This window comes from Chaetodon auriga, chromosome 23, assembly GCF_051107435.1.
Source record: "Chaetodon auriga isolate fChaAug3 chromosome 23, fChaAug3.hap1, whole genome shotgun sequence".
Lineage (NCBI taxonomy): Eukaryota > Metazoa > Chordata > Actinopteri > Chaetodontiformes > Chaetodontidae > Chaetodon > Chaetodon auriga.
In genome coordinates, this window is record NC_135096.1 from 9,868,345 (window position 1) to 9,882,882 (window position 14,538).

The 14,538-nt window shown below is 43.5% G+C and overlaps 2 protein-coding genes across 8 annotated transcripts in view; one reads left to right on the forward strand and one right to left on the reverse strand.

The window, feature by feature from the left end:
- The window catches only part of LOC143315931 (transmembrane protein 163a), a 44,704-nt gene that overhangs the window by 23,280 nt on the left and 6,886 nt on the right, over positions 1 to 14,538 (reverse strand). For 2 of the 5 annotated variants that reach the window (XM_076723515.1, XM_076723514.1), the window contains one exon: positions 3,755 to 3,821. The exons of the other annotated variants lie outside the window; for them this stretch is intronic. The gene's annotated coding sequence lies outside the window, so the exon portion shown is untranslated. The remainder of the gene's footprint in view (positions 1 to 3,754; positions 3,822 to 14,538) is intronic. 5 annotated transcript variants of the gene reach the window in all.
- Positions 676 to 10,164, forward strand: LOC143315929 (cyclin-T2-like). Of its 3 annotated transcripts, none has more exons than XR_013076205.1 (9): positions 676 to 923; positions 1,482 to 1,563; positions 1,653 to 1,781; positions 4,205 to 4,265; positions 4,552 to 4,614; positions 4,805 to 5,181; positions 6,730 to 6,893; positions 7,906 to 7,976; positions 8,099 to 10,164. XR_013076205.1 is itself a non-coding variant. In XM_076723506.1 (9 exons), exons 1-9 carry the CDS (start codon positions 766 to 768, stop codon positions 9,155 to 9,157), a joined length of 1,833 nt encoding a protein of 610 aa, XP_076579621.1. In that variant the 5' UTR covers positions 690 to 765; the 3' UTR covers positions 9,158 to 10,164. The 3 variants fall into 3 exon arrangements, 2 of the variants coding, with proteins under 2 accessions (XP_076579621.1, XP_076579622.1); XM_076723506.1 differs by having other exon boundaries at positions 690 to 923; positions 4,805 to 4,850; XM_076723507.1 differs by having other exon boundaries at positions 712 to 923.

A 14,538-nucleotide genomic window follows, 5' to 3' on the forward strand; every position in this document is an offset into this window, starting at 1 on the left:
TTTGACTTTAGTGCTTCGTCTCTGCCTCCACCTCGTGGTAAAAAGGGAGTAGTGCAGGGCAGAGGACGCTCCACCATGTGGTCTCAGATTGCACATGTATTTATCTCCCATGGAAATTGTGCCACCTCAGCCCATGTGAGGTCAAATGTGATCTCAGGCCTTATGTTATATTATTAAAGATGAGCTTTTTTTTTTTTTTTTTTTTTTTTTTTTTAGAATTCATCAGGTAGCCATATCTAACGCCAAATTCCAATTAATAAAAATATCAGCTATGGCCTGGGTCTGGAGTCACTCCACATCCCCAGGAATTCAGCCACTATATAGACGCAAATAATAGTCTCAGTTTAGGGTTAAAATCAAAATCATTACAAACAAACAGTACAGTAATGAGAAAAATGCGATCGGAGAGAAAAGCGCACTTCTGACACCTAGTGGCTAAATCGGATATTTCAACCAAACTTGCTGACTTTTTTGTGAATAAGGAAAAACACAGGCTGTCAGTGGCTACTGGCTAAATGGCTCAATACCTCTACCTAATACATCCAAATGAACGCTTTTTGTCTTGGACACAATGTTATCCGTCACAGCATCATTAATGCATGGCAACAACTAGGCCTATTTGCACCACCGACCACTGATGGCACTATTCGGAAAGTGGAGAACCGGTTTTAAATCAGCCTCGGTAGCTCATTTCGTCCTTCCGGTGCCCCCAGAGCCCCACTCCCTCCCGATGCTAGCACCGTCGGGCTTGGCTGTGGGAGCGTAATGGCGGTGCACCGGGGACCCTCTACGAAATGGCTCTTCTCCCGGGAGCGGCTCGACAACACACCGTCTCGACGCTGCGGAATAGAGGCTGACAGGGAGCTGTCTTACCGGCAGCAGGCCGCAAACTTAATCCAAGATATAGGCCAGAGACTCAACGTGTATCCTTTCTGAAACGGAAAAGCTAACGTTAGCTTGCCGATAGACTGGTTAGCTCGAGTTAGCATTTGCTTACATAAAGGCCGGAACGGCAAGGCTTGTTAGAGTTCATGTTTTAAACCTCGAAACACCCTTATTACCTTTCGCTATCACACACAGAGTCCCGTTGGACAAGATGGGCTGTTCAATCAGCTAATATTGTACTTATATTTAACGTTAGCTAGCTGGAAGTGTAGAGGCCTGCTTGCTAGCTTAGCCATTGTTTTGTCTCTTCAGACTGCAGATTCTATTGTTAGCTTCGCGTCTAAAGAGATCAGTGATACCTGATTACTTATTGATAGGGTTGCAGGTCTAAGTAAGCCTTATACATTACAAGTGATGACTGTGTCGTTGTACAATCTGAGCCCAATGAGCTGATTCTGCGCTTGGATTTAGCTGACAAGGTGCACGTTTTGCTAGCTGTTCACGCAGCGGTAGCTTGATGCTAATGTGCCAAGTTGGAGTCATTTTGGGTTTGGACTGGATGTCATCCGTATGTTATTCTTTAACTGCATACCCAGCTCTCAACTGATTATCAACACAGCTATAGTATATATGCACAGGTTTTATATGATTCACTCCTTCACCAAATTCCATAGAAATGTAAGTACCACTGCAGTGACGACTGATACCATAATTACTTGTGGTGCTGACTACGAGAACTGACCAAGGTTTTTTTTTTTCCTCCATAGATAATTTCCCAGACTACGTTGTTCCTGGCAGCTAAAGTTGAGGAGCAGCCCAGGAAGCTGGAGCATGTCATTAAAATAGCCCATGCCTGCGTTAACCCACAAGAGCCTGCCCTAGACACTAAGAGCAACGTAAGTAGACCATGACTAAGGAGTGATTTTGGTTTTCTCAAAATTACTCCGACATGACGCGTGATAGTCTTCTCTATATGGACACAGTGTTCTGTTGAAATTCACCTGTGGCTTAATGCTGTGGCCAAAAATACGTGCTGTGTGGAAGATGGCATGCACGTAATGAATCACAGTGACACTGAGGTCGGTTTGCACGAGGCTGATCCAGCCTTGATGTTTTGGTGCCTGTTTGGCTCAGTGTTTCTGTACACATGGAGTCCTACTGCTTATACAGTGGTGAGGCTTTGGAGAGAAAACACATGTTCAAGTGCAGTAGAGCTTTATCCTAAGATCAAAATGTTATTTATTTTTTCTATCATCTGTAGTTGTTACTTGTTCATTACATAGTTTATGTTTTTAATCTATAACAGCTGCAATCTTTGTTATAAAACTGCAAGTGCCTCAGCAGTATACGTCAGCACAGGACTGGAGGAAATGTTTGTGGTTACTTTTATCTCTGACAGAAGTTTGGTAAAATGTTGACACTGATCTCGTGTCTGTAACATCAACTCCAAACTCCAGGTACTTTTACCTCCACATTGTACTCAGCTGAAGTACTTCAGTTCATTTATTTACAGTAAACCTGTTGTGTTGTCACATTCAACTGCAGTTTACTGTCTAACGCTTCGTGTTTCTCTGAACAGGAGCTCTCATCCTGCTAACTCTGTTAGCTCTGCTGGCTGTACGAGCTGTTAGCTTGGTTAGTTGTAAAGTCTGTTAGCCAAACACACTGCAGGACTCTGCTGCCAACCAGCAACCAACAGCTGACTCGCTGTCCTGCAGATTTCAACATGGATTTGTTGTTCGCAATGTGGCGTTATCAGGGATGTCCCCAGTCAGTCGAGAGTTTACTGTGTCCTTTTGGATTTTCACACGTCACCGACACAGTATGCAAACCCAGCAACATCGCTGCGAACCAAAACATCATGGGATCAATTATTTAGACTAACAAAAAAGGTCCCAAATAATATATGATGGTACTATGGTAACAGCACCGGAGAGCATGCTGTGTTGTCAGCATTCAGTTTGTCATTTGCTCAGCCACAGTTGTACATATATACATATATACCCTTTCATCCCTGAGGTGTCCTGGGGAAGCTCTCTGTTCATCCAAATGTTCATCCGTTATGTCCCCAGGACACCGTATAAAGCGGGGTGCACATAACTGGTACGCATGCATGGCAATAATCAGGAAAGCACAACGTCCAGTTGTCTCAAAACGCACGTTACGTTCCAGACAGCAGACACTGTAACAATACAATCCAGCAGATAACAGTAATGCAACAGTTATGAATGCCAACTGCCAGAAAATTCAACAGAAGAAGATGGAAAAACTAAACAGAAGAGGACGGCAGCAGCTGTCATTGGTTATCAACACCCATTCTTCGTCAGGCAGGCATTTCTTGTCACCACATTTGAAGTAGCCTACTGCGAGACAGACATGAAGCGGTTACTTTGGTGTTTCACCACCTCAAAAGAAATGTAAAACAGATCCAATTTGAAGAAATGATGTGTTGCTCCAAGACATGCTGTGGCTTTAAGTTAAGAATGAGCACACCGATCAGAGCAAAGCTGCAGTGTGCTGAAGTTTGGGGGATGCTCTTTGGTGCATCAGAGGACATTAAAAAAAAAAGCCTTGCAACTTTACAGAGACTCCATTCTGAGAGAAAGGATGCGTCTAAAGCAAGCAGGCAACGTCCTCTGAGTGTGACCTGGTCCAGATAGTAAATACAAGCAATCCAGATTGTCACTCCAACATCAACAAGGCGGTTATACTGTCTCTTTCGCTGCCTTTGAGCAGTGCAGCATGCAAGAGCAGACTCTCACATCTCAACACAACAAAAACCAAGTCCAGACCTCGTCTCTCAGGCCTGATACACATTCACCTGTCAAAGATGACCACAGAGACATTTGTCCCAAAGCCAGCTGTTTACCTGTGGATGGAGACAGCTGATCTGGGAGGACTGGGAGGGGTATCTTCATCATCCACCATGCAGGAAGCTGAAGCAGAGGGTAGGGAGGGAAACACTGAGGAGGACAGCGAGGAAGATAGTGTTTACTAAGATCACTCTGTGCATGCAGTGAGCACCAAACACCATCTCCTGGTACTCACCTGAGTCCCTGACTAAAAAAAATGATGTGTACCCCTGGATACAACATTTACCTGACGATCTTACCCATAAGATGTCTTTGTCCGCTTATTGTAATCAAGTGCCTTTCCTGCCTTATTAACCACGTAAACCACAATTTGCCGTTGGTGCGACAAAGATAATTTGGTTAACTTGCATTCTCAGAGTTTTGTCCACAGGAATGCTGATAAGGACTTCAGTATGTGGTTTATTGGAAACCAGATTTAAAAGTGTTGCTTGATCGATCTTTTTCAGGCATTCCAGCAGCAGGCACAAGAGCTTGTAGCACTGGAAACAATAGTGCTGCAAACGCTGGGTGAGTGTTATTAAAGCCTCAGCACTCCACATACTATTTTTTTTTTTTTTGTCGCCGTGTTGAGTTTCTTTCTGCAGTCGGCTATTTTAGCAGCAAGAGCAAACAACATGACATAGGCACCACATGGGCATGCTGACATTGGATATATGACGTTTGCACTGTCAAATATTTAACAAACACTTGAGGTTTTTCTTTTAGTTCCCTTTTTTGAATGAATGTAAACCACAGTATCACACTGAAGGTCTGAGTCTGCACCCGTGGCTGATCATCTCAATCTCGATTGCAGGTTTTGAAATAACAGTTGATCATCCACACACAGATGTTGTGAGGTGTTCCCAGCTAGTGCGAGGTATAACCTTCTTTCTCACTTCATATTATTTCTATAGAGCTGTCTTCAAATGGCAAATCGTTCATTCACTTTTGGAGGTCTCATTGTAGAAGTTAGCTTTTCATCCATACATCTACCTTCATGCTGATTTTGAAATGCCATTTCAATGCACCAACTCAGTTCTAAAATGAACTTTCTTCTCCTTTTACAGCAAGCAAGGATTTGGCACAGACTTCCTATTTCATGGCTACCAACAGGTTATTATCCTGTTCCCATTATTGCACTGTAATGGCACACTATAGCTTCCTGTCCTGCAGGGCCCCCCTTCCTGTGTCCAACGCCCTGTTTGCGCCTGGATCCTGGGAACCCCCACTGTGGGGAAGTACCGGCCAGGCTGCTGTGTGCGGTGTATTGTACAAGGGCTCTGTGTTGGCACATAGGGGTTGAATGCACAATGTGGAGTGTAGTGGTGCTGTTTACCTCTCGAGGTTGTTTGGTACAGAGTGCATATGTATGAAAAAAACAGACTCAAGCGGTAGCCTGAATATAGATTGCCACTAAAGATTCTTAAACTTATAAAGTGCTTTGGTAAGTATAGTTTACAGTTCTTTTTCCTTTCTTTTTTTTCATATTTTCACCCAAAAAGAGCTAACATGAAACACCAAACTATACTGCAAACTGAGTGCCAGTTCTGTGTGGTAGAGTAGATCTCGGAGATATGACGTAGATGCTTCATGCATGTGTATGTCAGGGTTATTGTCTTAGAGAGTACTGAGCTACTAATTTTTGCTATGATTGTGCTGCTGCTGTGCATTTCATTAGCTTAATATGCAAGTCTGGGAGATTGACGTTCACAGCAGAGGATGGTAGACCCGACCTTTACAGGGATTTTTCTTAATTTGAGTTTATGCACAAATGACGGACTGTAGATTAAAGTGCTGTGACTGTAATAGCTTCACTGATGATAATGACATTTTTCAAAGATCCTGTTAATAACTGAGAGCTGTGTTATGGTGTATTTTCAAGACCGGGCAACATTACTGACGTACCTAAATATTCCCTCTCTATAAGGGCAAATACAGTCTGTTAACAAAGCGTGCAGCAGGAGGGGGATTGACAGGAGAAGAGAAGGTTTCTCATACTGTATTGCACAGTCTAAAATGCGGCACTAACACAGGTTTGATAAAATCACAGCTGAGTCAAGATGCTTTCTATGTCTAATTGATTGTGCTTTGAGTGTTTTTAACTCATACGCCCTATGAGATAAGTGAGGGATTTAAGAATTTTTGCATAGCCCTGTACTGTATGTAATGTAGAAGCCCACATGTTCAATTATAATGCATGCAACTGATATAAAACTACAACACATGCTGCTGATATCAAGAGTAGCCTGTCTCATAAATAACCCTCTGTCCTCCTTTGAGGTGGGAGTGTTTTTAGTCCGAGTTTAACTTTCAGTGTTTTCCTCGCAGTGATTCAGAGATGTGTGATAAACACTGTGAGCGCCCTCTTTTGTCACCATGTTGCTTTTCCCCACCTTTTAGTTCAGTACATTCAAGGCAGTTTGCAGTGTAGTTTGGGATTCAGGGTGCAGAGACAATTAACCGTAGAAAACTTAAAGCCTAATCATTTGTCTTCTCTACCAACGTCAGTGTTTCTCAGTCTGAAAGTTTGACTCATTTCACACAAATACAAGTAGTGTGGAAATTTTATTTAATTTGACTATAGGAGCAGAAATTTTCTGAAATTCTGGAGATTGAGAAACACTTAACGTGTTAATAATTTCCCCTTTTTTACATTAAAATCTCAACCCAGAAATATAACCTAACACAGGTTCAGTATACGTTTATTTCTACATTATCCTTTGAAACTGTATGTGCCCCCTTCAGACAATTATCAACATGTCCTAACAAAGGTTTTCTTAGATGTTCCAGGTTTGGAAGGTAAGGCTGTGTGTATGTGATGTAAAAATAATACTTGACTCTCATTGTCAGTACAGCTTCAAACCTCTGCTATGAATTTGATTGTATTTTAATGTCGCCTCGTTATGTCGATATATTAAATGTATTTATTAGTAGAAAAGCCCCGCAGCTCACAGGTGGATCTTTTTCTTTTGTTTCTTGTCTCCTCCTGCAGTTTGCACCTCACCACCTTCTGCCTGCAGTACAGGCCAACAGTCGTCGCATGTGTCTGCATTCACCTGGCCTGTAAGTGGTCCAACTGGGAGATCCCCGTGTCTACAGATGGCAAGCACTGGTGGGAGTATGTGGACCGCACCGTAACGTTACAGCTGCTGGATGGTAAGGCCCTCCGTCACTGCTTTATCCCTGTCTTGGAGGTCAAATATGAAGTACTGTATTATAAATCACAATCTTCAAATTTGAGTATTTTTCACTGTCTCAGTAACTCAAAAGCTATTTTCACCAAACCACTCCTGAGACCGAAGCCATCTGCAAATTAAATATCTCTTTTACTGGATCTTAATGGGGCTGAATTTGGACTCAGAGTGCTTCAGATCAGGATTAGTATTAGATTAGATTAGAGTTAATAGAACAGAGGGCTTTTCATGTACTTAAGTTTCAGGCTGCCTCCCTCCATCCATGAGGGGAACTGATTGACTCACTGTGACCTGGAAACAAAAATGTAGAGCTTAAGATGAATCAGCTGTTTCAGCCTAACCTTGAAAATGTGAGGAGTAGCTGCCGTTTTTGCCTCGTCCACACATACGTGGGTTATTTCTAAAAATGGGGTTTCCTCCTATTGTCTGCCAGTGCACAAAATCGACTGATGTCAACAAAGGAGATGATGGCGCACACTCTGTTGCCAAATACTCAGTTTTCCCTGACTACACGTCAGCACTGCAAACAGAGCTTCTGAACATCTTCACCGTGGAAGGAGTTTTCCAAAGCTCCGGTTTCAGTGACCTGCAGCTGTGTTTGTGTGTGGACCGAAGGCACAATGCTATGATTTTAAAAAAATGCCCATGTGCATGAAGAATATGAATTTGTCTGATATCTTGTCTGAAAATTGAGTATGAAACTTTTTCAATATTTATTTTGGATATTTTATAGACCAAACAATTAATTGACTATGAAACTTTTTCAATATTTATTTTGGATATTTTATAGACCAAACAATTAATCAAGAAAATAATCAGCTTGTTAATGTGCAATGAGAAATAATTACTGGTTGCAGGTACATCATGGCCGTGTATTTGCGAACCACCTTGACACATCAGATCCTGATTTGACCCTTCAGCACACAGGCTTTATCACAGGCCGTAACACTTACATTGTTGTCTTTTGTTTTCAGAACTCACACACGAGTTCCTTCAAATCCTGGAGAAGACGCCCAGCAGGCTGAAGAGGATACGAAACTGGAGGGTATGTCATAAGTACATGTCAGCCAACCATATGAGAGCGGTGCAGGACGTACTGTGTGACTGGTGCAGGTGTGGACAAATGAAGTGGCACTGTCTCATGGTGAATTCGGTGTTATTTCGTAGGCCATTCAAGCAGCTAAGAAGCCAAAGACGGAGGTCTCAGCAGTGGATAGTGCCTTCCAGGGGACGTCCTTAGATGGCCTTCCTGGTGTCACCAACTCCTTTTTCCCCTCCACCTCATCAGACTCTACAGACATGTCCTCCCTCAACAGTATCACAGTCCCCTTCTCCTCCTACCAGCCACTGAGTGACCAGTCAAAGTCCTGCGGCTACGACCAGTTCCCCGAGCCTCACCCTTCAGACTTCTCACTGGTGAAACACGAACACAAAGCTGCAGGCGGGTCCAGTAGTAAACACCAGCAGCTCGTTCCAAACGCGGCAGCCTTTTCGCGGCCGCAGAAAGTCTTGACTCTGGAAAAGTACAGGGAGAAACACGCGGCGGAGCTGGCCTTGCAGAACGGTGTAAAGGAGGAGACGAGCACAGACATGTATGCGCCCCCTCCAGCTCTCTCCTCCCACCACCACAAGAAACGCTCCCAGCCGCAGCAGGCCAGCCAGTCGGGCGACGGCAGGAGAGAAAAGTCCAGCTCTAAAAAGGCCCGGCTGCCTCCTTCTTTCACCGAGAACGGCTCCGCCACCAGCGAGGAGCTCAAGATGAGAATCAAAGTTTCGTCAGAGCGTCACGGAGGCTCAGAGCAGGGCGGGACTCTGCCTGGGAAAGACAAGCACAAAGAGCACAGCGGCCACCGCCACTCGAAACACGGCCACTCGCACGCTTATTCCCTCAGCGGAAACGGCAGGGGGACGATAGACCACCCTTCCTTATCCCTACGAGCTCCCGGCAGCCACTGCAACGACGTGAGCTCCTCCGGCTCGTCTCGGAAGAGGCCTCACTCTGACGCTGGAAACCACAACCACCACCACCACTCCTCCAAGAGCAGGAGCTCCAAAGGAGGCCTCAGCTCGTCCCACTACTCGTCAGAGAGCGGCCAGAGGATGATGGAACACCACGGCCACGACGGAACCAACGGCCTGCTGACCTCCAACGGCCAACACACTGACTACAAAGACACTTTTGACATGCTGGACTCTTTACTAAGTGCCCAAGGAATGAACTTGTAATCCCCAGAGAGTCCACAGTGTTGTCTAGAATAAGGTATTATCATGTTTAATAGAATTTAAAAAAATTGATTTATTTGTCTTAAGTTATCTGAATTCTGCATCGCCCTCAGTCGTGTCTACACACTGATCATGATTAGCGTTAAGCTGTCAAAAATGTAAAGTTATATGCATAGAGCTGTGTACCACTAGCTTGCATCAAAAAAAACAAACAGCCTATGAGAAGATTTATGAATGCGGCTGGAAAAAACGGGATTTTACAAGTTCCTTTAACGCGAGCTGACGTGATTTTAACGTGCATGTTTTCAGTCACAAAAGGGAAGATGGAGCTAGTTCGCAGCCATCATGAAGGTTTACAGACAGTTTTTTCTTTTTTTTTTTCCTCCCCTTTTTTTTGTATGTTATGATATTTTCTTCCACTAAAAATCTCAGGTCTCGAACATTTTTGATATAAGAAAGAATCTTCCTCTGTTTGGGTTTATTACATGTATCCGTGGAGATGTATCACCTCGTCCATTTGCTGACGAAGAGGGCAGACCTTTGGCGTCTGTCTTAGCAAACATGGTCTGCTTATATCTAAATAAGTGCATCAGTCGTGACCAAAAGAAAAAAAAAACACACAAATGTGAGGCCGACTCCATTTACCGTCTATTGGGACTTCCAAGGCTGCACCTGAACTCAACGTGCAGACTCATAGAGCTCCAAATGAAGTTTACGTTACATCTGCTGTGAAAGTGCATTTAAGATATATCGGCTAAAATTGCAAAAAGGCCTTGTGATTGTACTCTGTCAATCGCTATTCAGTATGATAAATGTTATTAAACTATCAGAAAATACAGATCTTCAAACTAAGACTGTGTATATAGGACTGTAGTTCAGATTTAAAGCTGTTGGTTTATTGCATCAGTCCAAACCTCCTACGTTCACTTTATCATGAGATCTAAAGCAGACTGTACTGATGAACATCCTCGATTTGTGTATTGGGAGCCCAAATAAAGGCATAAAAGTGATTTTTATCTTGTCTTTTAACAAAGGTGGTTGAAAGGGTGGATCTTGAGGTTTTTGTTCCAGGGTTGCTACAGTTTTGTCTGTGTGTGGTGTGACATGTAGTCCTTTAACCTGGTTGGACATTAGAAAATTGACAGGAAGTACTTTGGATCGCCTTGATTCAAGTTTCCCCGTTGAGTTTAAAAATGCCATCCTCAGTGCGAGAAAATATCTTAAGCCCCCGATTTTGGCCCAGGAAGCACATATAGCGTGCAAAAATGAAAAGAACTGCCAAATCAAGCAGATGGTTTAATCCCAGCCTCATAACATTGGATTTATTCCCCATTGAATTTAAGCCCTCGCTGCATTTGAAGATAAAACAGTCATTTGTCAAACGCCGCCAAAGAAAATTCTCATCAAAACAGAATATACAATGGTCATTTCCTGCCGTCTGTCTGCTTACATACGGCAGATTGATTAATTGATTATGTTACAGGCTACTTGCTGAACAATGCTGATTACATTAAATGACCACAGTGTCAGCTCTCAGCTCAGGCTATGTTTAAAACAGCCATAATGGAACTAATAGAGCGCTGAAGAGAGTTGGGTCGCTGCGCTGCTGAATTAGTAACGTTAATGGAAGTAACAAGGCATGATTGGAAATACATGCTGAGCGACTGCATGAGCAGAATATTTAAGTGCGTTTTGCATCAAAGCATTTGTGTCTTAATTATGGTGGAAACTCTGAGAGAAAAATGCCATCTTTCTCTTCCAGTAGATAAATTACCTTGAGGACATGTTTTTTTTCCCTTTGTTCTTGCCAAAGGAACAAGCAAGAAAGACTGTTTGACAGTGAAACCTGCCGTTTAGTCCCTCCAAGAAACCTCAAGGGGGTTTCAAGGTTTATCTTTGGACTTTACACTCTCACACAATACAGCGTCGATGCTTCATTTGTGGGTGGAACATAAATCCAGTTCCTGATAATTAACTAGCACCCTCAGAGCAGACGCAGCGTTTTCACCAAGTATTACCTTCTAATTTTAGCGTGGAAGACAATGGGGAAATTCAGCGGGAGGACGTCAGTGAAAATTCAACCATCTGGACATTCTCGCATACTGGTGGGAGGGTGATGATTTATTTTCAGCAACCTCTCGAGCTGAATAAGAGACGCCTACTGCCTGAAAATCCGCAGAGAGGAAGAGATATGAGAGCGGCTTTTGTGAGCAACAAATCCCAGAATTAAGAGCCATCTGAAAGGAAAACACCATCCAAGCTCTAATTACAACTCAAAAGACGGGAACATGTATAGCTGTGCAGGCAAAGGCCCCAGACACAGAAACCATTATCGTTCTGATTGTTTCAGCAGGTAAGACAGCCAATTAAAAGTTAATGGATGATTAAGTTGCACTTTAAAAGATGATGCAGACATTTTCTCGCGCGGGTCTTGCTCTTGATGTCATCCAGCTGCCACATGAATGGATGCAAGAGTAAAGCAGAGTCATTTAAACTGACTTTATCTGGGACAAGACTAATATCAGCATTGGCGGCCATTTCTCACGGAATTGCAGGTTCTGATGTGCAGCTCAGGTCCCTCCTCACAGCTGTTTTACTGCTCCCTGTCCACTAGATGGCAGTGTTACCTTTGGCCCTTCATGCCAGCTGCAGCACAAACATCCAGTATCCCTTTCTCTGTTTTTAGAGGAATTTTTCAAAAAGCAAACAAGACGCAGTTTTGATTAACCTTGAAAAAAAAAAAAAAAAAAAAAAAAGGACGCAGCGTTTCATGCCATAAATCCAAGGTGCCTCTCAGCACACTTTGTGATCCTCAGTCACAACCATCACACACACGTGTCAGCTCGTACTGTCACACACTCTGGACTTGATCCATCTAATTAACAGATTCAGATAACTGTCGGACTGCGGAGGCTCAGAGGCATTCCAGGAAATGTCACGGCACTTGGAAATTTCAACGGTGGAGTAGATCAAAAGGCCTTAGTGGGGCAGCATATGGTGCACTTATGCCCATATGAGTCTTAATGCAAATGATGGCCAGGAAATTGTGCAGGAGAGTGGCATAATTATAAGCCATTGAAAGTCCATTGTCATTCCTGTCTGAGAGGTCTCACTTGAAAAATCAGGAGCTGATGGAAACCCCTGTAAGTACCTGTGATAGAGCCGGAGGGGGAAAATGACTGGGCCTGGGCTGCCATTATGCCATGGTAGCGCAATTATAGCCAATGATTGGCAGGAGCATAAATTAGCCTCTGTCTTCATGGTGTATTTTACTTTTTGTTCCCAACCAGTTCTAAGGTATCCCTTTTTCACATGCTGACAAAAAAAAGCTGCAGCGCTCTCTTTAACCAGCTGTTCTCAGTGAAAAACAAGACATTATTTCACAGTTTTCCTCTGTAATTATTCCCTGTACTACCCCAGTTTATTTCTCCGCCCGATGCAAATGCATCCTCTCGTGGCCTGAACACCAGAGATTCATGTTTGTGGTGGGAACCGCAGAGCACCAGCTGTCCTTTAAAAAGAGACGGCTAAAAAAAAAAAAAAAAAAAAACCCCACACAGTTGATGTGAAATGTCTTCCTCCCTACTCGTCCCCAATCATCAATAATTCACCGGCTTCGACATTTGAACTAATTATGGTGCACCAATGGCCTATTTGAGCAGGGTCCTGTCAGATGAAAGCTGCTAGGTCCTCCCTGTCAGCGGTGGAGGCACCAGAATGAAACGGCAGCAGTGGAGGCTGAAGCCATTAAAATGAATGGAAAGCACCTCTAACAATCATACACCTCTGACACACACACAAACAGGAACTGCAGCCTCAAATACACGCACCCACAAATTTTAACATCGTCCTTTGCTGCCTCGCACACACACACTCACAGATGTGAGCACTGTGACACAAACACACACAAATACAGAGAAAAAAAAAAACATGAATTGCTGGCTCACACACACCCACACTCTTACAGACACATACAGACATGCATAAACATGATGTGCTACAGTAGCTCAAACACATAAACACACACACAGTGACGTGCCCGCCACCTGTGTGGGTTGTTTGGCCTCCTCATCCAGACCTCTCTGGTTTTAATTAGCCTGCTGCTGAAGTGTTTTCCTTTTTATATTCTCTGAAGGGCGATGATAACGGCTACAGCCGAGATGGAGACTCTCTGCTGGTTTGTTTCATTAGGGAGAGCATAATGACCCTGCAATCACAACACCAAGAAAATACCTACCCTAATAATTATTTTCCTCCTAATGGTTCAGTTTAGACTCTGCTATGGCTTTTGTGATCAGTGCCTCAACAACCTAAAGGCTTTCTTACACTGTAATAACTTGAAGGCTGCACTCTCTACCAGGCGTGTCTGGGGGTACGTGGGTGAAGCATCGCTTGCGGCCCCTGCTGGTCAGTTAAGAGGAGTCAGCAGCTGACGGCGGTATAAAACAGAGCTGACAATAAAATCAGCTTTTCTAAAAGTGGGAATTACGGCAACTGTAAGCGGTCCTTGAGCACAGGTAGGAATACATATTTCAAATAGACGCTTTCATGTCAAACTACTCCTTGAAGCAACTGGCTGAAGAGAAAACGAACGATGTGTCACCACATATGAAGCACTACATCCATCCATGGAGCTAAATGAGTGGACATGCTTCCACACACACAAGCTGAATGGTCTGATGAGTGTGAGAATGAAAAGGATCACACACCACTGACTCAGTCGCCAAATGTCATAACGAATGAACACCCACGGGAGACAGAGCGGTGAATTAGGGACTCCTTTAATTTGTCGCCCATCTTTATATAAATACTTTCATCCATGGTTTAGACTTGCTCAATTATGCCTGGGTTTGTTGCAGAAAGGTGTGTTAGACTGGTCTAAAGCAGTCCTTGTTTTTGCTTTTAACGTGTTGTAATGCAAGTCAGTTATCCTAAATTAAAGCCGGACTTGACAATATTTTTATATTGACCATAGTTCAAGTGAATGTGTGTACTGTGAAAGGAGTCCACAAAGAGTTTCCACCTGACTCTGCACTTCCGCCCAGCTGTATGGAGCACTTTAGTGTCTTGAAGCTCATCAACGGTTTAATGAATGGCTCCTCATCAACCTCATTTATAGAAGCAGCACAACGCTGGCTTCAGCCAAAAAGCTCTGATAAATCCACTCTATGCTACCCGCTCAGCAACACGGGGCAGAGAGACAAATTAGCGACTAGCTAGTCAACAGGAGTTGCCAACTGAATGCTAATATTGCTAAAATCTAGTGCGTTAGCTCCTGTCAAAGAGCAAATTTGGCATCTGCCAACAAAACGATGAAGTCAGCAAAGAGACAAGGAAGGAAACCAGAATACATAACAAATAAAGAAGTAGCCTTTTGGATTGAT